At 43.2% G+C, this 26,755-nt stretch overlaps 1 protein-coding gene across 1 annotated transcript in view; it reads left to right on the forward strand.

Annotated features, from left to right (window-relative positions):
* LOC132870085 (protein diaphanous homolog 1) overlaps positions 1-26,755 on the forward strand; it is a 197,738-nt gene that overhangs the window by 141,277 nt on the left and 29,706 nt on the right. The window contains exons 13-14 of the mRNA XM_060903632.1: positions 7,224-7,339; positions 19,287-19,351. Of these exons, the coding sequence (XP_060759615.1) occupies positions 7,224-7,339; positions 19,287-19,351 (181 nt within the window). The remainder of the gene's footprint in view (positions 1-7,223; positions 7,340-19,286; positions 19,352-26,755) is intronic.

Consider the following 26,755-nt stretch of genomic DNA (forward strand, 5'->3'; position numbering starts at 1 on the left):
CGTGTCATTCGGACTAAAGAGGAGAAGGACGACCCGAATTGTCATCAGCGCTCAGTTCAGAAGCCTGCATCTCTGATGGTATGGGGTTGCATTAGTGCGTGTGGCATGGGCAGCTTACACATCTGGAAAGACACCATCAATGCTGAAAGGTATATCCAGGTTCTAGAGCAACATATGCTCCCATCCAGACGACGTCTCTTTCAGGGAAGACCTTGCATTTTCCAACATGACAATGCCAAATCACATACTGCATCAATTACAGCATCATGGCTGCGTAGAAGAAGGGTCCGGGTACTGAACTGGCCAGCCTGCAGTCCAGATCTTTCACCCATAGAAAACATTTGGCGCATCATAAAACGGAAGATACGACAAAAAAGACCTAAGACAGTTGAGCAACTAGAATCCTACATTAGACAAGAATGGGTTAACATTCCTATCCCTAAACTTGAGCAACTTGTCTCCTCAGTCCCCAGACGTTTACAGACTGTTGTAAAGAGAAAAGGGGATGTCTCACAGTGGTAAACATGGCCTTGTCCCAACTTTTTTGAGATGTGTTGTTGTCATGAAATTTAAAATCACCTAATTTTTCTCTTTAAATGATACATTTTCTCAGTTTAAACATTTGATATGTCATCTATGTTCTATTCTGAATCAAATATGGAATTTCGAAACTTCCACATCATTGCATTACGTTTTTATTTACAATTTGTACTTTGTCCCAACTTTTTTGGAATCGGGGTTGTATTTAATTAGCCTTTTACGTTTTATCAGTGAAAATGCATGCGTGTACATGTCTGTTGCATAAGTTATAACGCCCATCCTGTTTTAATGAGAGTCAACCCACAGTCAATGAAGTCAAATCAGTGTTAGTTGAGCAAGTCGATAACGGGATTTCTTCTTACTTTCACCATCAATTGTTTTTTTTAACATATGACTTTGGTCTCTAGCTGTAAAAGGCCTCGGCCTTAAAACCGGTTCCTGCTGTGACGTCACGCACTCGGGGCTGGCTGGCTCAGCGGGGCAGCTCGAACGCCGACTTTGCGGTCGATTTTAACTTGGATATTTATATTTATTCCCATTTATGCAGCATACAAGAGTCAAGGATGGAGGTACTATCCACTCAGAAATGTATTTAAAAAGAAAGGTTCTGCATATCTGCTTTAAAAAGTATATCTTTTTAGAGAAAAGTCTAAACTCTTAGATAAGTCTTTTAGTGTATCTTCCAAAACATTGTGGTGGTGGTGTTAGACTTGGGGCGTGTGCTGTGTCACCAGGAAGTAGCGCCACGACTTATTTGATTAACAAATGTTGTGAACAACGGATCTGTGTGACACATAAACAAGCTGACCAACCAGCTGAAAATTAAGCAATGTGTTTCACCATGCTGCTTCACCTGCACAAAATACTTGATATAAAAAGCAATGACTCTGCCACCTCGCTTCAGGGACGTGTATTTCAACTAGGAGCAGAAGTCCCGTTAAATGTACCCCAAGTGTTTTCCTCCGTCATTGTCTGAAGTGCAATTAAATGCCAGTCCTGTACTGATTTTTAGCAGGTGTCCCATTTGAAGTTGATCTGATTTTATCTTTCCATGATCATATTTGCCTGTGAAAATGCACTGCTTCTTTCTGTGGTTCAGCGATCAGCCAGAAGGTCGATGAAAGGAGGTGTAAGAGTTGATTTTATGCCTTTGAAAGCGTGTATACGCGAGTCAAAACTTTGTGCACAGACACTCGCATAGAATAAAATCTTCGCGTAGAGTCTTGAGTTAAAAAAAAAAACACAGTAGGAATTTCACTGTGAGAGTAATGGTAAAAAAAACGCATCAGAGGCATGATTTTGCTTTGAAAAGTGCTGGGGGAGGCAAAGAAATGTTATGCGATCACTTATACACCAAGTTAAGTCTCACTGAAAGCATTTCTGGAACGTCTTCACTGGCGTGTGTTCTAAAACAGCAGCAGGAGGTGGTGAACAGGTAGAAGAATAACAACGCAGCTTCAGTATAATCCTTTTATTAACTGCATTCATGTCCTTGATCGTCACACGAGAGCAAAGCCAGCAAGCGATGTTTAAAATGACTGCCTAATTGCCAGTCACTGTATAATAAATACAGTAAACTGATGCTAACGGTGTACTTATTTAACGGCAGTTCAGTTTAACATGCACCGAGCTGAAAATTCATAGCAACGAGCTATTTTACTGTGAAGGACACTTGTATACACTACCGTTCAAAAGTTTGGGGTCACTTTGAAATGTCCTTCTTTTTGAAAGAAAAGCACTGTTCTTTCAGAAACTAATCAGAAATCCACTCTATACATTGCTAATGTGGTAAACGACTATTCTAGCTGCAAATGTCTGGTTTTTGGTGCAATATCTCCATAGGTGTATAGACCCTTTTCAGTCACGTGACCTTCGTAAACGCGACCACCATTTTGGACATGTAGTGGACTTCGGCTCGAATCGGTTTGAATGCGAGGAAGGCGACAAACGAAAAACATAAAAGAAAAAGGAGCGAGATGCAGAAAACACCTTCACTATCCAGCGACGTAGGGCATTTACAGGGCGAGCAGAGGGAGAGGTATTTTGCAAAAATTGAGGTTAGCAGGCTTAGAGAACGACGTTTACCTGCTTTCACCAGGATTGTTCACTCACGTACGCTCCAGCTTGCTCCCCCTCAAATTAAGCAGCGCACTCCGGCTTGCTCCCCCTCAAATTAAGCAGCGCGCTCCGGCTTCCGAAGCGTGCTGCTTAATTTGAGGGGGAGCAAGCCGGAGCGTGCTCCGGAACCTCGGCTGGAGCACTCCGGGAGCAAGCCAGAGCGCGCTGCTTAATTTGAGGGGGAGCAAGCCGGAGCACGCTCTGGAACCTCGGACGTTGGATCCGGTGTAAATAGCTGCCGGATCATAATTACAGTAAACTAGTAAATACAGTAAAGGAAAAACTTGAGACTGAAAGGTTTTAACAGTCATCCAAATGACTGAACGTTAACATTGCTACAGTAACATACTAGCTACTATGTTGTTGACATTAGCTAGTCAACAATAGCTACTACAGAAGAACAAAGAGGTTACAATGAGTTATTTTAACCTATTTGGTTACACACTCGCCGCCACAGAATGTTAACAGCAATGTAATGCCTTTTCTGGCTAATTTTATTCGTCTTACCTCCAACAAAGTGGTCATTACACAAGCGCTGGTATGCCGAGGGCTGCCAATCTTTCCTGTTAATGGCCGCTATCCATCTTCTCCGTCGGGATCCGATAAAATGATAACCCTTGCCTTGTTTGTTGATGGTTACTACATCCAGGTGCACAACAATATAGTGGCATGATGGAAGTCTTGCTGAAAGTAAAAACTTTCTTTGCTGCCGTTCCTCAATGTTGGCTGTGGTAAACTACTGGTAGTACACGTCCAAAATGGCGGCCGCGTTTGTCGTGACGTCACGTGAAAAGGGTCCATAGAGGCCCATTTCCAGCAACTCTCACTCCAGTGTTCTAATGGTACAATGTGTTTGCTCATTGCCTCAGAAGGCTAATGGATGATTAGAAAACCCTTGTACAATCATGTTAGCACAGCTGAAAACAGTTGAGCTCTTTAGAGAAGCTATAAAACTGACCTTCCTTTGAGCAGATTGAGTTTCTGGAGCATCACATTTGTGGGGTCGATTAAATGCTCAAAATGGCCAGAAAAATGTCTCGACTATATTTTCGATTCATTTTACAACTTATGGTGGGAAATAAAAGTGTGACTTTTCATGGAAAACACTAAATTGTCTGGGTGACCCCAAACTTTTGAACGGTAGTGTATCTAGGACACCTATAGATGACTTGCAACCACGTGATCAAAATGCAGTACGTCCTGAGCGTCCGCCACGATGGTGGATATCAGGCCTGGAATTTTGTCATTTTAGGGGCAGGGCCACTTGGCCTTTTGTGCTGTCAATTTTTTGAGGGCACGAAGGCCATAAAATAAAACAATGATTTTACGTTCACGTCTATAATGAATTTAATTTAAGGACTAATGACTCTTCTGAGGAAGATTGGAGTCTCAGTCGAAACTATCAAGCAGGTAAAGAAACACCTACACTGTTATGTCTGAAGATAAGAAAATATTGAACACATCTAAACTAATCAATCCATCACTCACTTCAAAAATTGTAAAACTTATTAAACCTATATCCTCCCATCATTTTTGTTCAATTGACGCCGAATGTGCAAGAGCATCTTCAGACTGTACTACTACGCAGATTTTTGATTAATCAGAATTGAGCCTGGAGTACGTCAAAATGTTTGACTGTAAATGGAACATATACTAGCATGTATATGAAAATGAATAAAAGTAAATGTTAATGTTGTAATGACGCCAAAAACAGTGAGAGAAAATCTCTTGCGATGGTGATCTCGTCAGGATGGCAGCAGTTACACTTCGGTTAAACAGCAAAAAGAAGCGTACAATGCTAGTAACAAAACAATGCTAACTGCAGAGATTAAAAAAGTGGCTATGAACAGAGAACAGCACGTATCATATGGCAGGAACAAGCAGTAGGAACATCCATGACCTTACGCTTAAAGCTCGACAAAGGAAAAACTCGACAGCAAGCTAATTAGCATTTGTTCGCGGCTACAGTCGGTACTCGGCACGTTAAAAGTGGGTCAGCGTTGTAACGACATAACGTTACTGTACAAGCAATGCTTATTTAACGCTAACAAAATTAAGCCCTACATGTTGAAATCTCATCTCATTATCTGTAGCCGCTTTATCCTGTTCTACAGGGTCACAGGCAAGCTGGAGCCTATCCCAGCTGACTACGGGCGAAAGGCGGGGTACACCCTGGACAAGTCACCAGGTCATCACAGGGCTGACACATAGACACAGACAACCATTCACACTCACATTCACACCTACGCTCAATTTAGAGTCACCAGTTAACCTAACCTGCATGTCTTTGGACTGTGGGGGAAACCGGAGCACCCGGAGGAAACCCACGCGGACACGGGGAGAACATGCAAACTCCACACAGAAAGGCCCTCGCCGACCACAGGGCTCGAACCCAGACCTTCTTGCTGTGAGGCGACAGCGCTAACCACTACACCACCATGCCACCCTCTGCAAGAACATGTTTGCTTATTATTTTCCCAGTCTGTAGAAACCCAATATAACTAATATTCTGCCAGACTAAAGTGAACCGTACGCCAGGCTTTATTTATCATCAGACAGCTGCTGTAATTTGCATCAGCTTGAGACCAGCTAAACGTTTTCAGGTCCCAGTTCTTCAGACTTGGCAATCCTGTAATCTTTTGCACTTTTCTTCTCCACGCTTGCTGAAAAAGAAACAGAATAGCATTTCAGAAAATGAGCTTGCTTTCAGTCTGCACTTAGCCTCACGAAGGAGTGCAAAGTAAATGGTTGGATGAAAGAAGCTGGAGCAACGTAAAAGAAAACATGTAGGCTTTAATTATATAGCTCTGTGCTTTCCACAAAGCACAACTTTTTGAATAAGCGTCGGCGCAGAATGGTCTCGTCGCCGCGCGATTTGCGAGACTTGCAGCCTGTCTGAGCGAGGAGATGAGTGGGGAAAAATGGAATCGATGTACTGAGCGAGGAGAGGAAATGAAAGGGACAAAGCTTGATTGATGTCTAATGGGAGGCTTGTGCAGTTGCCATCGGTGACCGTTTATAAATGCATCTCGAAAGGTAACTGTGCCATGTAACAATTAACACACCTACATGATTTAAAGAAGGTGGTTTTTTTTTTGCTTTTTTGTTAGCTGTACTGTGCACATGCAAACACCACACACACACACACTCGAAGTTGTGTAAGCAGATGAAATGTGTCTGGCTCTGTATTTATAGACATCTTCACTCAGTGCATTACAGGTTGAAATAGAATTCCGATTCATAGACGTGTCACTCGCACGATTTTTCACTCGAGACTGCTTTAAAGCGAAGGGGCGTAAAGAGGCAGAAAGCTAAAATGATGATTTTCGAGGAGGATTATTATGTGAGCACGAGGCAGTGAAGGATATGGAGAGAGGGGTAAATGGTTTTAGGTTGTCAGACTTGTTGCTTTTTCCTCGTCAGCTTGATGTGATCTGACAGGCAGGAAATTGAAGCATCTCTGTCCGTCCAGGTGGTAGGGGGTGGGGGCTGGGGGCGTATGTGTGTGTGCGCGCCCACGCACGCACGCCTAAAGGTTTGTGGCAAACGAGTGAGGGTTAAACAGCATAGACGATTCTTCACACTCGCAAAATGTGAATACACACATTGTTTGACGAGTTTCACCTTCGACACTTTATACTTCAGTCTCCATTATGTTTTCTTTCTCTCTCCGTGTCATTCTTCTCACCCAGTCCAATTTCTTTCTCTCTCGCCAGGTTTGTATTTTGCACAATGCCATAACCCAACACAATTTTGAAGGATCGGTAGTAGAAGCGAAAAGGATGTAAAATGGCAGGAATGTAAGGCTGTAGCAAAGTGGTTGTAATGAAAGGAAAAAATTGGGGTGCTAGAAAGAGAAAAAGGTCAGTGGAAGAGAGATTTTTTTTTTTTCAATTTACAATACTAGATATTGTACACTTTCCTAGACAATGGGGAGATTTGTAACAAAAAACGGTCAGTAGATGTCTCTCTTGCTCCACCAAAGAAACGAGTGAAAGTAGGGAGGGGGAGACATGGACAGGAAAAAAAAAAATAGAAAGGCCGATACCAAATAAAGTTGAGAGAGAGAAACTGCTCAGCGTAAAATGAAAGTATTGAATTATTTTCACACCAGGTCATGATGCCAGGCTCCCCACAAATGGAGTACGTCTGCAAGCCCATCAAATATCTGACCATCAGGACGCACGCATGCGCGCACGCACGCACAGAGACCGAGATGTGTTAGACTGTGTGGAAAGATGGGAGAGGTGGAAAAAGACGCACACCTGACACTGTTAAATGAAGGTCCAGGCACAACAGTTCTGTGCGCTGTATACTCCGTGTGTGTATAAACTTCAGGCCTGTGCCGGGTTTGTCCGCGCTCATGTTCTCTTAGCGAGCTCAAGGTCAAAGCCAGAATGCTTTCTATTTCTTTATTGATTAATTCACTCATTACTGTCTGTCTTTCTTTAATAATGGCTTCTGTACGTTGTCTCCGGGCCGTGATCCGACTGTCTCTCAAGGTTGCTCTTGGACCATATTAAAAGTATTGTCTTTTCTCTCTCCCTGTCTTGGTGTTGTCGCAGGCCCCAGTACTACAAGTTGATGGACGAGTGTATAGCGCAGATCGTGCTCCACAGGAATGGCTGCGATCCCGATTTCAAATGTAGAAACCTGCAACTGGACATCGAAGCACTCATTGGTAATGCACATTTCTCACTCACTCGAGCACATGTAGCTCTCTCCACACGGTGGCAGCACCGAGCATTCAAGGTTAAGAGGACACCAGAGAAAAGTCTTTCCAGTGCTCATGAAATTTACACTTTTATTCATTCGTTTATCCAGCTTACAGCTGAGAACACACACACACTCCAAGCTGAGAGGAAAAGGGTTGGAAAGCTGCGACGTGTTGGCAGTACCACGAACTTGAATGCTTTCGATTATTACTCTGATATCCGAACTTGTTTTAATTCAAATCCCAGGTAGAAATGATCCAAGAGCTACTATCTGTTCGTTTTTCCTGAAATGTGCCCGATTTTGTTTCCATTCAGACAGCAAGCACTCCTCAATCCACCCCCTCAGTGATGATCCGATACGTGGGAATGAATGGGAGGCAGATGTGCCCGCCCACGTCTCCTCAAATGCATTCATCACCACATGAATCACTACGTTTATCATAGAGTGGGAAGTGTCATTACTTGCAAATCAAAAAGCACGGAATGGACACAATCTAGCCAGTTTATTTATTTAGCCTTTATTTTTCCAGGAAGGTCCCATTGAGCGACAATATCTCTTCTGCCAGGGAGTCCTGGCCGAGATAGGGGGCAAAAAGTTACGGTAAATACAAGCACCGTAACAGAAGACGCACCCTACAATAAAATGTTCAGTTTAAAAGAAAAGACACCGATGAGGATACAGTTAAGATGTGTTAAACCAGAGAAGCTCGGTTACAGGGATGAGAAATTTCCGCGGATTTGCGGAATTCCGAGTTTTTCCCGCTGAAAATGTCATTTTTGTGAAACATGTAAATCCGTTGAGAAAATTTCGGGGGGGTAGGGGTCGGCGCGAGGCGAGGCTTGTGGTGGCACAAGCAGGCAGGACCGCCCGCCCGCCCGCCTGCCAGCATCTTTCGGCAACGCTCATCGCAAAATTAGTTGCAGCTGTGATAACGGAAATCGTCATTGCTTTCTTCAATATTTATGCTAACTACGATTTCCGGCAACGTTTTGGCGCTAGTTTCATCTCACTTCTACAATTCGTGGAGAAATAAGCTTATACGTACACGGTTTTGATCACTTCTTAAGTTCTAGTTATTTTGGTTAGTTTTCAAAGTTACTTCGCCAATATGGCGAAAGTTTTGGACCGCAAAAATGAGGATCATGCCAGGGAAATCGATAAATCGGACGGGATAAAGAACTGTTTCCGATGGGCATGGCTCGACAGTAGCGTTACCGTGCAGATAGGGACACAAACTGTGACGACGTGCCTGACGGAACATATCCGAAAAGTGGCCGTGCCGGGAAAGGTTCTGTGTATTCTGTGCTCAGATATGATCAATTATAGAAACAGAGGAGCTAGAAACATCCAGGAGCACATCAGAACAAAAAAGCACAAAGGTACGTTTTACTTAAATTGTCAAAGATAGAGTCAGGAGGAATCTAATATATCATTACGGTTACCTCCATTATCGCTCAAGATATATATATATATATATATATATGAGTGATTCCACGCTTATGGGTACTGAAATGGGGACATGAACTTATTTTTAAAAATTCACCTAAAACCATTTCTTTTTTTACCATCAGGTCACAAAACATGTAATCTTTAATGAATGATATGTTAAAAGATAACTTTAATTTTCTGAGATGTAATAAAAACATATTTATATGCCAAAGTCAGAACGTAACAGAAGTGTTGTGGACATATATATTCTCAATTTTAACAATGTAGAATTACTTTTTGAAACATAGGAAGGTGATGTTTTAGCAAATATAATTAATAAACATGTGTAGTAGAATAAACATACACATTCTTTCAATAAGATTAACATGGTATAGAGCTAGATTGTAATTAATTTGTAACAGACGCGAGATGGACAATCGTAACAGAAGTAATGGAACAGACATCATTTTGGAACTCATAGGCTTGACTTTGGCATATAAATATGTTTTTATTACATCTCAGAAAATTAAAGTTATCTTTTAACATATCATTCATTAAAGATTACATGTTTTGTGACCTGATGGTAAAAAAAGAAATGGTTTTAGGTGAATAAGTTCATGTCCCCATTTCAGTACCCATAAGCGTGGAATCACTCTCATATATATAAAATTATATCTGTAGGGATTTGTTATCTTAAAGTTTTTAAACGTCATTGAATTTGAAAACATTCATATATAATGTGGGAAAGTTGGCAGACATTTCAGAGTTTTTTTTTTTTTTTTTAAATGTCCCATTCTCATCCCTGCGGTTAGAAACAATATTTTATTTGCATGTTAGATATACGTTTTAACCGCGAGTTGGCCTGGTGGTTAGCGCGTCCGTGTCTCGATCAGGAGTTCTACTCACGGTCGGGTCATACCAAAGACCATCATAAAAATGGTACCTGCTGCCGTCTGGCAAGGCACGCTGCAATACAGATGCGAGTGGGGAGTCAAGAGGACTAGCCCCCCCCCACTGTAACCCTAGCTATGTACAGTAGTAGGCGAGAGGCCGAGGGCTACGGAAACGGAGATCGGTGCCGCCCTATGCGCCAAATGGCGTGGGAAGGCACTTTGGATATATTTTCCACCTGATGGGTAAACCACGTAATGTTTATCTTCTTGACATGGTCGTTTTGAGCCACTTTGCTTTAAGTACTCTCTGAGACTTGCAGGAGGCAGACTGACTTGTATCTTAATCTGTGCACCATTTGAGGTGGCTGTACCGGTATTCAGACACTGAAATGACTGTTTGGGGATTTATTATACCCTCCGTCTGCCGCAAATCAATGAGACGATCCATGCCTGGCAGTTTGGTGCAGAGAGCAGCACGATTGTGCTTCGCGTCTTTAAAAAAAAAAAAAATCGTTCCCTACGGAAGCTGAGAGAGGCCCTTCATATAATCCTTTTTTTTTTTTTTTTAATTCACTTTGTTATCCTGAGATAACGACATAATTAATTCAGGATCTCGAGAAAACAACACAACTAATTCGAGATCTCGAGAAAACAAAACTGTTATTTCATGATCTCGAGTAAACAGCTGAGAAATGGTTCATTCAGGTGCGCCAAGAGACTTGTGATATGCTGACTTTGGGGCTGTTTCTCATTCTGTATAGACGCAACTTTGGTCATTAGAATGTCTGGATCACCTAATAAGGCAATATTTTGATCAGGGGTTGACACAGGGAGAGATTGCATTAAGTCTTTTAATAAGGGATAATTTCAAAATGAGTCCGCGGCACCTCCGCAGAAGACTGGCCCGGCTTCGCCTCTACCGACGGAGATACAGTGATCCAGTCCGCCAATTTCTAAGTCTTCGTTGTCTGACCCACAGGGGGCGCAGCTCTGCTAGAAATCTCAGCTGTTTTCTCGAGATCTCGAATTAGTTGTGTTGTTTTCTCGAGATCCTGAATTAATTATGTCGTTATCTCAGGATAACAAGGTGAATAAAAAAAGATATGAAGGGTCTCTCGCGGCTTCCGTAGTTCCCATATCATGTCAAGCTGTTTACGCCACGCCCCCTTTGTTCCGATCCTCTTCTGTTCTGATGCACACTTGTCACAACATGGATTTTAATACCCTGATTGCTCAAATACCACGAGTTTATCTCGTCTCTCTGACCACACGGTGAAATTGCCCAGCCTTACTGTTATGATGCGTTAGCAGAGCTTTTTCAATATCAGCAGTTAGGAGGAAAAACCTGCCAGTCTGAGAGCACTCTGTAAAAGAGAAACTAGGTGTGTGCTTTTAACTGTGGTCTGTACAGTATGTGTGCGCTTGTGCTCATGCTGTTCTCTAGGGTTGTACGCTTCGGGGATATTTTAAACTCTTTCATAAATGTGCTGCTCTTTTTTTTTTTCTTCTGTCCTCTTATAGCCAAAGGAGAGCAGCCTAATTCTGCCCTGCTTGAGTTATTTAAAGATTTCCTTTAAACTCTAAACACTGCTGGATTTATAGGGTTTTTTTTGCCTCTTTCTTTTTCTCTTATTTATCTCTTGTCCTATTTTGTATTACTAAAAAGTTAAAAAAAAAAAAAAAAAAAAGCCCAAAGGCGGGGGGTGTTAGCCTGGGCCCGCCCATCCTAAGCGTGACGCAACACGAGGGCCTGTTGCGAGCTTAGGGCCTCTGCATGCTCTTGCGACAAGGCTTTCGCAGATAGCTTTTCGCAGACAGTTGTAATTTATCGTTGAGCGGGGAGTTATAGGCGTGCGCGATGTTATTCACCGCCACAACGCAAGGGGGCGCGAAGTCGCTAGGAGTAGTTGGTGGGTGTGGTTAGTGGAGTGTTTATCCTCTGGTTACTTATAATGACTAGAACTGGAGTCGTATAGATGTACGTACTTCCTCGATCAACCGCTCTTCGTGCTGCTCCATCTTCGCTCGTGTTTTTAAAAATGCCGGTTGTGAAAACAAAACAAACCGGGAAAGTAGGGAAGCGAAAGTGCGTGCACAGCGGATGTAGAGTGGACCAATCAGAGCCCTCTTGTCTGCGATGCTGTCTGCGAGGCTTCTGCGGTGGTCACAATGTTTGGGAGGTGCGTGCAGAGCGTCTGCGAAGGTGGGGGGGGGCTACGCAGACACTATCTATGACGCCGTCTGCGAGGACTGGGTTGTCAGCATAAATTGGCCTTTAGTCTGGCAAGGCAAGCTATCTCCAGCTCTTCCAAGCTCCCGAAAAATCGGGAGCCAATCAACTTTGAGCATCTCCAACGGCCCTGGGTAGAGGCGTGTTCAAGGCAGTGACGTAGTAGAACTGCGACCGGAAGCCATAGATTGTTTGAAGCCATAGAATCTATGCCGGAAGCGCTTCATTCACTAGAAACATTACGAACATGGAGCAAGTTCTCATTGAAAACGGAGCAAAGAGCAGCCCTGGAGGTATTTATTGAAAGGAAGGCCGTTTTCGCCTTGCTCCCGACCGGCTTCGGTAAGAGTTTAATCTACCAGTTAGCCCCGTCGCGTCACATACGTCAGAGGAAAGAGTGATGTGATTGGTTTAAGCTTCGTCACAGCCTTTTCTGGCTTCGACCAGTAGCAAACTGAGGCATTTCAGGGAGACGGGTCAACCACGCGCTTTGGGAAACGGTTGGGCTTAATATCTTTGCCAGACCAAATGCTCGCAGAGCTTTGAAGTCGCGTTAGCCAGACTAGGGGGGTGTAGTCCCCATGTCCATATGGTCTTTGTGTCCTGCTTTGTCCTCAGTTTCTATCTTTATCTTTAAGTTTCCTAAAGCCTCGGTCACAACCGGCTGTACGTGCTCCTACGGCCGGTCTACGTGCAAGAAACGCACGGAGGGCACGCGTGTGATGTGACGTGCTGATTTTCGAGCCGCAGACCGGCCGCAGAGGTTCTTTGTCATGTCAAACTCTACGGGCGCTTACGTTTTTTTCAGGTTGCAAGACAAACTTACGGCCAACGTGCGTCTTTCTCCACGAACAAAAAAACGCAGCGATTTGGGAAACGCCAAAAAAAATCGTACGTCTGGTTGTGACCTAGGCTTAAGAAAGGACCGTCAGTCCCAAGATTTTTGCTGGTTTTGGTTGTTTTCTATCATCTAGCATATTTCCGTTTTGTTTTCTTCCTTCTGCTTTGCAATCCTTTTGTTCCGATTGTGTGTGCGTGCACGCATGAAATGGCAAATGGGCATCTCCTACACATCGTCTCTGCCTCAGGCTCTCGTTGCCACCTGCGCTCCTGTATTATCATATTTGCTCATAAGCTATTCTTGTTGGCCTTTAACTTACAAGGCAATCCACAGCTCCATCACTTCTTCAGGCTGTTTCAGATTTATTTTTTTCCCTTTCTCTCCAGTCATTTGGAACACTGCCACCCGAATGTGATCTATGAGGGCAAGAAGTAGACGCTTCAGTGTGGGACTTGTAACATGAAGGCATTTCATTTCTGTCTGTTGTGTACGTGTGATTTACTACAAACAAGAGTTTCTCCTTGTAACAGGAATCAAGCGTGCAAAATATCCACAGCTCACAAATAGGAGTCGACCGCTTTAACCCTTCGACCCAAATTCACATCCCTTCTTCTCGGTCGAACCGCTCAGCGTTCATTTCAGTGATTTGACGCGTGCATCGTATGAAGCGGTGCGAAGTAACCTTTCCAGCAATGCCGGCTGCTTATCTGTGAAATAAAGCGTTTTGTGTGGAAAATCACTTCGAACCTGCATCAAATTTAATCATAATGCGCGTACAGCTCTCTGTCCATCTCCACACCCGTTCCTCTTGTTTGAACTCCTCGTTGTGTTGATCTGGACCCTGTATCACGGAGCGAACTGGGGCTTTGCGGTGATGCTACTCCTATTTATACAGTCTTTCTCCACACCCAAGCAATCACTTAATGAAAACAGATGGAACTTTTTTGCGAAGAAATCTTTCCGAATTTCTTCACCCATTTTCACACTCCTGTTTCTTGGCTAAGAAACCAGCAAAAATCTCGGGACTGACGGTCCTTTCTTAAGCCTAGGTCACAACCGGACGTACGATTTTTTGGCGTTTCCCAAATCGCTGCGTTTTTTTGTTCGTGGAGAAAGACGCATGTTGGCCGTAAGTTTGTCTTGCAACCTGAAAAAACGTAAGCGCCCGTAGAGTTTGACATGACAAAGAACCTCTGCGGCCGGTCTGCGGCTCGAAAATCAGCACGTCACATCACACGCGCGCCCTCCGTGCGTTTCTTGCATGTAGACCGGCCGTAGGAGCACGTACAGCCGGTTGTGACCGAGGCTTTAGGAAACTTAAAGATAAAGATAGAAACTGAGGACAAAGCAGGACACAAAGACCATATGGACATGGGGACTACACCCCTCTAGTCTGGCTAACGCGACTTCAAAGCTCTGCGAGCATTTGGTCTGGCAAAGATATTAAGCCCAACCGTTTCCCAAAGCGCGTGGTTGACCCGCCTCCCTTTTCCACCAAATCAGTTCCAGGGCTGGTTCGGGGCCGGTGCTGGTTCACAACTCGTTCAACTTGCGAGCCAGCTGAGAACCAGTTTGCTTTTCCATAGCTCACGGTGCTAAGGGAAGCCACGTCAGTTACGTCGCTGTATACGTCAGTTACGTCGCTACATTTGCATAAACCTTGGCGCGAACATTGAAGCAAAAACAACACGGAAGAAGCAGCAACAGCAATAACAATAATAATAATAATATATGACTTTGCGTTTGTACAGCTGCGGCTTCTCGTCGCTTAAAAATGGCGATCTTTTGCGGTCTTGTTATTGTTGTTGGTCTTAACAACTCCACCCCCCCGCTGACGTAAGCGGTTCTTTCCTCTGGCCCAGCAGAGAGTTTGTGCTAGCCTGGAACTGGTTTTTCTGGCCCCAGAGCCAGTTCTTTGTCAGTGGAAACAGAAAACCCGGTTCCAAACTAAGCACTGGCCCCGAACCAGCCCTGGAACTGCTTTGGTGGAAAAGGGGCATAAGTCACGAAGTCCTTACGTTTCGCAGCGCATAACTAAATAAACGGCAGGATGTAGCCTTTCTGATGACACTAAAAGTTTGTGTGTGGCAAAGCATGGTCACGTAATCACAGCAAATAAATCCATGACCTCCGTTTCTGTTAGACAGTAAGCACGTTTTTTGCAAATTGCTAAGCCATAGAGTATCGCACCATCACGGTTCTGATATCGCCAGATTCTAGACAGTTTGCCCTATGCAACTAGGGAAAGCTTTCACTACTGCCAGCAGTTCTTGGCGAGATATGGTACATGTTAACTTTAGCTTCATAAGACGCAATCCTTTTTTCTTTTCCCTCTTCTCCTTGATGTGAGGTCAAGGGCAACTTTATTATCCCCCAGGGGGAAACTCAAGTGGTCCATATTGCACATCTGCTCAAAACATACCAAAGACACATAGACAGACAGACAATAGACATACCACATTAAAATAAGACTATGTTCAGACTGCACCCTGAAACGACCCATATCCGATTTTTTTTTTTTTGCCTATATGCGACCTGTATCCGATTTGTTATTGACAATCTGAACAACACAGATCCGATTTTTTCACATGCGACCCAGGCTGCTTGGATATGTGGTCCTAAATCCGATGCATATCCGATATTTTCACATGCGACTGCAGTCTGACCGGACAGGTCGCATTCATGCGACCTACACGTCATCAACAAGAGACAAACGTCACTATTCTGCGTTGGCTAATCCCGCCTCTTTGGTGGAAAACAACACCATTTGTACAGTTTTCAGAATTTAAATAGACTTTTATAGAATTGCTCAAGCTAATGGTGGATTTGGTAGGGACCTGGATGTTGATCTGTTAGCCTGATTAAATAAAAGTTTCTATAACTGATTTATAACTTAAACCATCCTGTATTACAAGATTATAAGATTGTTCTGGAAATTTCCGGTAATTTGACACCTTCGGTCTCATTAGTCTGCTGCCCACATTAATCAGATTATTGTGCGAGTTCCGCCGCCGCCGCAAAAACCACATCGCCAGGTCTCGCCTCATCTCCATGCTTTACTTGCAAACTTGAAGAGTGCGCTTTTTTTTTTTTGTTTACGTATTACGTAGATGTGCTTATTACGTGTCAGTTTGCGCATGCGGGACACTTTTGGGTCGTTTTCCGTTCATATTGGAGATCGCATACAAGTCTCATATAATTGGTAATGTGAACGGCCTAACGAAAAAAAATCGGATTTCACAACAAATCGGATATGGGTCGTTTCAGGTTGCAGTCTGAACGTAGTGAAAATCTGTGATGAAAGGTGTGATGTAAGATAAAAACGAGATAAAAACTGTGCGCTACATAAAATAAATAAAATGCATAAAAGGAAATTTGTACAGATGAGTGAACTAAAGTGCAACAGATGTTTTTGGTTTGTTATTGTATAGTCTTATTGCTGTGGGTACAAATGATTTGTGGTACCTCGCTGTCCTGATTGGCCTCTGCAGAAATCTGTTATTAGACCTGGTGCTTCTTAAAAACTTTGGGAACAGAGGATGTGTTGGGTCAGTTAAAATTTGATCCATCTTTCTTAAAATAAGCTCATTGTAGAGCTCGACTGCAGATGTCTGGTCCACACCAATAACCCGGCTGGCTGATTTAATGATGCGCTGCAATTTTTTGTGGTCCCGTACGTGCATATTTCCATAGATTAGCCCAAATGATAAAATACTCTGTAAAAGTGATTTATAAAACAGTTGGAGAATACTGCAGTCTAATCTAAAATCTTTGAGTTTCCTAAGAAAGAACATCCTCTGTTGTAACTGCTTACATAAAGGCTATTATTCTACCCACATGCACTGGATATGAGCAATCGCACACTGATTGGCTCCTCTACGAATAGACTAATCAGCTCATATCCGCGAGTAGGAGAAAACAAAATGGCGGCGCGCACGAAGTCAGATATATCGCTTTATCAAGTATTTAAAAGAAACCGAAATGGCTAAAGGAATTGTCTCCCCTCGTTCCATACTTCAGCCCAGTCGGTAGCGGTAATGCACCTTTTTAAGTGGGTTTGCCAACCTCTTAAAAAAAAAAAAAACACCCTGAAGAAGGAAAAATGGTGGAGCATGTTGTTGAACCAGCCGAGGACGAAATAAACACTCAAACGATTTTTCATAAACTGTTACTGTCATTTCGCCAGTTTTATATTCTAAGCGGAAATGATTCGGTCAGACGTTTTGTACAAAGCTTTTATTTATTGAATTTGGAAGGGAAAAAAAGGCTCCATTTCTTAAAATCCAGTGAAATGTGGATAGAATAAAAGTTATTCCACTCAATTTCAGTGTTACCTGGCTTATAGCCAACTCAATGCAACGCGCCTCATCGACTTTCAGCTCATGTACGACTCAATTCCGTGGAATAACTGTTAAATATAAGCAATATTCAAGTACTCCAAGCTGTGGAATTCTTTTCCTCGGCATCTTTGGATTGTACATCTCTTCCCAAACTAAAAAATGATCTCCCATCCTTTTCTTTCCTCTGCTATCCCTCCTGTCCTGATCACGAACAGTTCTGTCTTTCAACGCTTTAAGCTAGCCTGTTATCTTTATGCTCATGCAAGTTGTCGTTTTGTTTTCTGTGTCTCCTACTGGTGGTTTCTTTTGGTTGATTTTATGTTTCTCTTTCTGCAGTGGTATTACTCTGTCCTTGGCTTGGTGAAAGGCACTATATGAATTATTGTATCAAGTGATGGAAGATCTGGATAGCTTAGACTGGGGGGGAAATAAAAAAAACGCAGCATGTATGGCTAGACCTTATAATGACCAGGATACGATTTTTAGCTCATCTGGCTACAGGCCAGGCTGGATTGAGTTTATGCAATCCCGCATCGTCTATCAGTTTACAAAATTTGCTGCTTCTCCTACCGGATTTCGATCAAACGCACATACGATGTTCCCCAGGTGGGTGTGGATAAAAGTTGTCAAGATGGTGGCGCCACCCGTCATTTACGATTTTATGGGTGTCTTGGCTGGTATGAGCTACAGCCTCATTGAGGCTATTTTTATTTTAAATTAAATTAAAGGGCGGCACGGTGGTGTAGTGGTTAGCGCTGTCGCCTCACAGCAAGAAGGTCCTGGGTTCGAGCCCCGTGGCTGGCAAGGGCCTTTCTGTGCGGAGTTTGCATGTTCTCCCCGTGTCCGCGTGGGTTTCCTCCGGGTGCTCCGGTTTCCCCCACAGTCCAAAGACATGCAGGTTAGGTTAACTGGTGACTCTAAATTGAGCGTAGGTGTGAATGTGAGTGTGAATGGTTGTCTGTGTCTATGTGTCAGCCCTGTGATGACCTGGTGACTTGTCCAGGGTGTACCCCGCCTTTCGCCCATAGTCAGCTGGGATAGGCTCCAGCTTGCCTGCGACCCTGTAGAACAGGATAAAGCGGCTAGAGATAATGAGATGAGATGAGATGAGATAAACATAGTGAAATTTACCCTGAAAATAGACTAGGGTTCATAGGGTTAATTATAATGCTGTTCAGACTTGGATTTCCAAACTTGTATCTGTCAAGTTAAACGTGAACAACTTTTTTTAAAATAAAATAATTTATTTATTTAGAGGCGCGAGGGAGAGACTCTCTTTCAGAGTGTCGACACTTAAAAAGTGCGAAAGTTCTTTTCCCACATGATATCGTGGAACCTTCACTGATGTGTAATTTCTGACGGGATATACTCTACCTGGGTTTTTTCTCCCACGGTCATTGTGTAGAAGGTTGAATCCAGCCTAAGCTCACCAGATGCATGGCTAAGGAGTTCAAAATAACTACTGGCATGACCGAGTTCTGATAGAATTGAAATCCGATAATAAATACACTCTCCACGTAAAACTAATCCCGTCTAAATAGGGCTCGGGTAATATGAACTCGACACAGCAATCAAGGTCTTATGAAGCAACAGACATGGTTGAATGTCCGAGCACAGTTGTACTGGAGCTGTATATTAAGTCATTTCACCGGTAACTTTCCTGAAGGTCTTGTGGTATTTATCAGGTGGAAGCTGATGTTTATTCACCATAGAAGCCTTCTTTGAAAGGAAGAATGAGGTCTTGTTTTTTTTTTTCATTATAAGTTCAGAGTAAACAGATTTTTTTTTTTCTTTTTGCGGTTCAGGGAAATGTCAGTTCTTGTCTAGGATAATCACACGCGCTGCACACGTGCGAGATTGAATTGATTCTAGAAAATTCCTTTAGGATTACTATGATTTCTTAGCTTGGTTCTTTATACATGGTTGGGATGGAATTTAGATTGAGTTTTAGTTTTGACTGTGAAAGTGTGTGTGAAAGAGAACCAAGGATGGGCTTTTAATTAGGTTGCTCAGTAATCAGAGCACGAATCAGAGGAGACACAGGCTCATCACAGTGAAGGGCACTTTATCCTCACAGCCAGATAAATGTGACACACACACGTGTGTGTGTGTGTGTGTGTGTGTGTGTATCTCCACCCACCTCACTCACACACTCTCTCTCTCTCTCGCTCTCTTTCTAGATAACATGGTGGATAAAACAAAAGTAGAGATCAGTGAGGCCAAGGCCACGGAGCTGGAGAAAAAGGTAAACCCAGACACGCTCATGCACATTCTCAGACACCGCTCCTCTCCCTTTCCCAAGGTCACACACCCACTATTCAACCATTCTGGGTTTCATATAATCGAACTTTCTCAACACTTGCACATCACCTGAGAAATGTGTGCGCACGCACGCACGCACACACTGTCAGCTGGCAGATGTGTAATTTGTGAGAGGAGATGGGAGCAGACAGGAGATTTCCTCTTCCTCCTCTTTGACAGGCTTTCTCCTAATCCCTCCCAGCAAGACACTCTCTCTCACACTCGCACTCACTCACACACACACTCCACAATTATCCGTGTGTGTGTTTGAAAGCAATCTCCATATACAGCAATTTTTCCATCAGGGCATAAGGAAATGCCCGCTGACCAATTTGTGTGCGCGCGTATGGGGAGTATGACCCCCATCAGGAGGCTGTCACACAAGTGTTTACTCTTTCTCTGCCTCTCTTCCTTGTTCCTCTCTGTCTAATTTGGAGTAATAGCTGTGTAGCGAAGTAGGAGAGGAGAGAAACAGACCCTCATTACCAGCACATGTAGAGAGACCGCGCACGCGTGTGAGAGAGAGAGAGACCTTTCAGTTTCCACTGATGCCACATAATTACATGTCTAGGTTGCAAACACATCCTTGTCAGTGTCCCCAGAAATTGTTGGTGCCTTTCTGTCCGTCCGTATGGATGCAAGAGGGAGAGATGGCGAAGGGGAGGGGAACTGAAATAAATATAAAATTACAGGAAGTCTGCAATGAACTGGACCAAAATGTGAAGGTCCTCTTTTCAGGAATTCTCATTTTAGCATCAGTAATAGCCATTTCCCACTGACAAAGCGACGGCACTGTGCTGTATATCCACAGCGCCGAGGGCAAGCCGTCCCTGCCTTTTTCAGGTGGGAAAATTTCCGCACTGTAGTCTTGAACTGCCCGTATCAGAGGTCCGTAGTCATTCGCTGATTTAAGATAACTCCATGACCACGTTTGTTAATACACGACAGAAGAAAGAACCCTATTGAAACCATGAGTCAGTGGTTCACAAAAGAAGAAACCTTTCACAGGAAGTTGCAGTGAATTAATTCAATAGGAAGCATTAGGGGGCGGTACAGTGGTGTAGTGGTTAGCGCTGTCGCCTCACAGCAAGAAGGTCCTGGGTTCGAGCCCAGTGGCCGGCGAGGGCCTTTCTGTGCGGAGTTTGCATGTTCTCCCCGTGTCCGCGTGGGTTTCCTCCGGGTGCTCCGGTTTCCCCCACAGTCCAAAGACATGCAGGTTAGGTTAACTGGTGACTCTAAATTGACCGTAGGTGTGAATGTGAGTGTGAATGGTTGTCTGTGTCTATGTGTCAGCCCTGTGATGACTTGGCGACTTGTCCAGGGTGTACCCCGCCTTTCGCCCGTAGTCAGCTGGGATAGGCTCCAGCTTGCCTGCGACTCTGTAGAACAGGATAAAGCGGCTAGAGATAATGAGATGAGATAAACATAGTGAAATTTACCCTGAAAATAGACTAGGGTTATTAGCCAAATTGTCACCAAAAGCTAAATATGCAATTCATGCAAATCACTTGAAAAAAAAAATTTGATTACATAACGGGCTTCTAATTAGCCGTATTAGCATATTAGCAGAGCAGACCAACTCTACTAGCTCTGCACTCCGACCAAAGGCATCAGCAATCTCTGCTACTTCCTTCCAAGCTTTGTTACCTCGCCCGGGATGGAGTCCACCAGGGGGTGAGGCGGTGTTTTCAGTCAGGTTTCACTGTTTTTGTTAACGATGTTACTGGAAAACGGCTGGATCAACCTTCATGAAACTTCCAGGATAGATGGGCATTGGTCTCAGATAGAACCTCCAGCATTTTCAAGGTCATCCAGTCAAGGTCACAGTGATCAAAAAGGTAAGGTTAGAAAAGAAAGACTGCAGGAGCGCTTCCTCGGAAAGACTCCTCCCACAAACACGCTGATTAGATCACTACTTGCCTCATTTGCATGCGCTTTGCTGTCATTGGATGGCTTCTTGGTTCATTTTCATACGCAAAGGAAGAGGTTTTGACCACGCCCACTTTTAAACCCCATTGACGATAATGTCTGTGATTTTATTATAATAAATAAATGGACTAGACTAAAGAAATCTCTTTCAGACATGTTTATGCTGATTACAGAGGGAAAGTCCGTTCCACTGAGCTCTAGCGCCGGGCCATTTCCGGGAAATAAGAGTTTGGGTCATGGCGACAGCGTGTGTATGTCAGCCTCGGTTCGGAGGCTTCAGTTTCAAAAACTGTAAGAGTAGAATAATATAAAGTACAGACCCTTGGTATATTTTACTTCTGTGATTTAAAAAAAAAAATTGTTCGTGTTTGGATTACGCTTCATTTTTGTGGCTACTGCTTCACAGAGTAAAAATATATGCTATATTTCAGTGTTTCCCAACCTTTCTTGAGCCACGGCACATATTTTACATTCGAAAAATCCCACGCAAACAAAAATGTCACAAAAAGTATATGAAATATGATCATCTAGTCTCAATTTACTCATTGTGAAACCTTGGCCTGTTTAGTTGAACACAAAGCTGATATACTCGCAGGAATTGAAGAAAGACACACACGAAGATCTTCCTCAACAGCTCTGAGTCACTCTCCTTTTTTTTTTTTTAGTTTTTATAGCAGTCATGCTTGAAAAGCCCAGCTCGCATAGATAGGTTGTGGAAAATCACTTTTTTTTTTTTTTTTGTGCTTTCTTCTGACCTCTACTCATACTAGGGCCTTCATCTGGGTCAGAATTTTCTGCAGGACCCAGTTTGGATTGTGTACTTTTTCTTTTCAAATATTTATCCATCGCTATCACCGCTGTCACCCCCGAAGCATTACTAATTCTATTGTTTGAATGGCAACAGGTAGATACACAGGTTAATTAGCGACCTGTTGCCATCTAGTGGAAGAGTATTTAATTGTTCTGCCTGTCACGATACGTCGCTGGCATAGACGAACGAAGACAAATTATTTGCAGTAAATAAATAATAATTTTCGGAACAATTAAGTGAAATAGGATAATTTCCCACGGTACACCTGATGATCTCTCACGGCACATTAATGTGCCGTGGCACAGTGGTTGGGCATCACTGCTATATTTACTGTATGGACATGGGATCAGAATTTTATTTATAAGCAGTAGCCACATGTACCTATTTTTTTTTCGTGATCTCTTCCTTCATATTCATCATAAGTGCTACCGGGCGAGGTTTGTTTTGCCTGGCAACACTTGTTTTTCTTTGTAACTAGTAGTTATTGCCCATGAACCTGATTTCCTCTGAATGGTGCTTTTCACAGGGGCTGTGTTGGTCTTAGCGTTTGGTCATACAACTGCCTGGCATTGGGTTGAGCAGACACGTGTGATCGCATATGTTTTCACTGCGTTCTGTCAAAATGACATATTGCTCCCTGCGTCTCTTCAGTGACGTAGACTCATCCCTAGCGGAAGTCTCTGGCGAGGAGCGCTGATTGCAAGGTCCCGTACAATCGAAACTCGGGCGAGTCGGGGAGGGGATCCCCTGCCGAGGCAGTGCGCAGTGTGTTAGCGTGAGCATGTAGCCTATGGGAAATGAATAGTGTGTTGGATTAGCACTAATCCCATGTTTTGGAAAATCGAAAATGTTGTCTTGGGCCTCTCTGGGGTGTCACCAATCCACGTGCAAAGTGGTATAGATATCCTGATGCACATTTTAATGAGAGGTTGTATATGACTAGATGAAACCATGTTTATTCTTCCATTTTTGCATGCCAGACAGTAAACAGGAAGTAAAGCTGCGGGTGGGGAACAAGAAATGTTTGCTCTCTTGCGCTATAGGATTCAGTCCAGCCAATCGATTGGATTCGTTGCTTGACTTTTTAGATTATACCAAATTTGAAATAAAACTGGATGAAAATCTGAATGTAATTGTTGCTCGTCATGATGAAAACATGACCGGTTCGTTCTTGCGTCGCCACTTGCTATTAAGAAGAAAGGTTGCGCGCGAAGAGCAGTAAAAAGTATTAGTTATGCTCGTACGAGTTCTCTACAGTGACTTCTTTGTGCTGTGTACAGATGATGCCGGATAAAGTTCTCAAAGCGGTTCTCTCCATCAATTTGCTGGTTCTGTGAAGCAGCACTGAAACCTTGTCGGCGGAATGAGGGATTTAATCATCTTGCTTCTCGTCTGCGACCTCTCCGACGTTCTCGAGCAGAGGTCGGACAATTTCGGAGGCTGCTAAAACAATCTCAGAAATGTCTTCCTGGTCAGAATGCAGAACAGATTTCTCAAATTCTCTTCACGTGCACTGCTGGAGTCAGTCACACTGCACAGACTTGAACACACATCACAAGCCAGTTCATTCGTTTGTATGTGTTCACACGGCGCTGTCATTTTGAGTGCAAAGGATTTAGGTAGGGGATATGAGCACGCAAGTCAAATATCATATTTACATAGAATCTTCTCCCACATACACCACAGATGATGATGATCGATCAATGGATGCAGTCAGGGAACACATTTAAAGCAAGAAGGAAGATGAGTCCGAGACATACATGTCAACCCCTTTGGGCGTCCACCTGTAGTATCGGAGGAAGAAATCCATAAAATCCTTATAGCCTTTGAATCGCACCAAACTTAAGTAAATATAACTTGCCTGAGAACTTCGTCCAGCATGTCAAAAATCGCCTCGCCCATGCCGATATTGCACACGGGCATGTCTATGATTCTTGACTTCGCCCCTCTGTTTATGTTGAAGATCCGCACCAAAACGGCCAGTCGCTTGTCCGTCTTTTTGTCATTGGATTCGTCGATCATCAAGGAAAATGGCGACGTCCGGCAGTGCTGGATGATCGGTCGTGTAGCTTCGGGGGCCAAGCGCTTTTTGATTATTTGCATTGTTTTGGTGCACCTACAGCTGATAGATTTCGCAATCGTACTGTCCGTGCAAATTCGCGGCAACAGTTCTGTCAGGTGGTCCACAACGGCTAGCGGCAAATTGTGCTGAGCAATAAAGTTACAGATCGTAACTTCTGCTCTTATTACACTTGTTGGTTGATCATCGGTCTTAGGCTTTGCAAACATTGTCATTTGCGGCTGATTCTGCTTCTGGTGCAAATTTCGCTGATGTAGTTTGGACCTCATGTGTTCCCTCACGTCGTAAACTCCAGACGCCGCAACTTTTATATCTCGCACACAAACTGTGCAGTGCGCGTACTCCTCATTTTTCGCCTGAACAATGATGCCATTAAATGTCTCCTTCCATTCAGGAAGATACCGCCCGCCGTATCTCATTTTCTTTCTCGGTGTTCCCATTCTTTCACTCAGCAGACGCTATTCAAAATCTCTCAGGTGTAAACAATGTCGCTCTGCACAATGAGGAAATCGTTCGAACAATGACCGTTTGGCGCGTTTAAATGCAGATCGTGCGCATGACCGGAACGAGCGAAGTTTCGCAGTCGCGATACTGCACGAGGCTTGAGGAATAAACATCCGGTTTCACATAGTCTGGGTTATCTGCCCCTGCATACACGCTGGTCTTTGTCTATAAATCGAGCTTTTGTATGTTTTTGCGACGATCAGCTGACGATGTTCAAGTAAGATACACAAAATAAATTTAGGTCAGAAAATACTGAAAATCCGTAAGACTTTGTTTGTACGCCCTTGAAATGAGCTAAAATCCGTATAATTTCCGGACAATCCGTATAGGTTGACATGTATGCTGAGATAAGGGAGCAGACATCCCACTTTAAGAATAGAAATCGAGAGGAGAAATCCATAATGCCAAAGATGGTGTTTGTATGGCCGTATCCCATCCCTCTCCCCAAATAGCCGATCTTCTGTCAAGCCAGGAAACGTGTTAAGCCAATCATGTTGTTGCATTGATGAAAACGTACAGTTGTGCATTCGTAGAAGGATGGCGACATCGTAGCAATTGCTGTCTCTCCATTCGTTCAGATAGGCGCGTGATCTGGTTAACCTGTGCGTGTTAACAAGATAGCTACCAAGGAACAAGACTTGCCTATAAGGGCTTTGGATGAGTCACTACTGTCGTCTGTATCCAAGTAATACTTTGAAGGTCCAAATACATCCTTGTTTATAAAGATCTGGATAAGCTGCTAATGTGGCTGAATGATGACCATGATCATATTTTAATGCTTGACCTCCAAGTTCGTAGCTGTAAATGACAGTTTGAAGTGGGTGTGTTTTGTTTCATAGAAGTGCTTCAAACACACACTTCTCTGTCCAGTAATCTGTGAACAGTTTTCTCTGTCAACTTTTTATTTAAAAGCATTCATGAGGTCTTCACTTCTGAGCTGATCAGAGAGAAATTAAAAAAAAAAAAAGCCTGAGCAAATTCTTTCTCCGTAAGCTAAATTATATATTAATTTACTTAAATGCATGACTTAATATGTTGGCGACTTGTAGCCCAATCACCATGTACGTTTAATGCTACTCATTCAAAATTGCATGTACGCACTAAAACATTTCACAGAATAAGAGAGAACTTGGCAGTCTAATATAGAAATGATCACTCTTTATTTATAAAATGTGAAGATCGTAATTTGAACATAACGCAGAATCCTGGATTATTAGGTTATGTAAAAAATGTTCGTAACGCGTAAAATCGCATTTACATGCGCTGAAGAAACTTATTTTCTTTCCAGTTATGCTATTTTCAAAATGCAACAATGCCAGTTTGAATATAATAATGTTAAAACTGAACTTTCTGTAAGTTTTTGAGGGAACAAGAAAACTATTAAACCGAGCCGCTAGCTAGGCGAAGGTCCAGAAGCAAGTCAACTAGTCCAAGGAAAGTTCATTATCACAATTACGAAAATGTAGAACATTATTTCCAGAATGTTAAACAATCGAGTTATGACCAAGTATTTATTTCAGAAGCCAGTTTAATACACCTCTATTTCAATCAAAACTCATCACGTTCCTATATTTCGGTCCATATCTCGGATGGTGTTACATACCGAGTGTGAAAATATTGTAACATGATGATTTGTTCCCTGAACAACTCAGTTCTCCTCAAATTTGTAGAGTTCTGGGTATCAAAAATGGCAAAAGGATCAATGAACAGTTTTGGAAACTTTCTTGCTGTCTTGCTTTGTATTTATTGAAGCGTAGTGATCCGATTACACTCGCATAAATAATCCAGTCCAAAGCCAAATGAAGCAACGTTTCACTAAAGTTCTCTCTCTGTTCGTTCCCGAAATTGTCCTGGAAGACTGGAGAACCTTCCCTGGTCTCATGCAGAGCGCTTTTCATCAATATTAAAGGTTTAATGAGAAAATCCCGCGCTTGATCAAAGTCCGACAGTGCTGCGCCGAGTTGCGTTCCATTTCATTTCACAACATGATAGCAGTGTGGCCTGACATGCATTAAATATTAATT

This window comes from Neoarius graeffei, chromosome 2 (genome assembly GCF_027579695.1).
Source record: "Neoarius graeffei isolate fNeoGra1 chromosome 2, fNeoGra1.pri, whole genome shotgun sequence".
In the NCBI taxonomy this organism is placed as follows: Eukaryota; Metazoa; Chordata; class Actinopteri; order Siluriformes; family Ariidae; genus Neoarius; species Neoarius graeffei.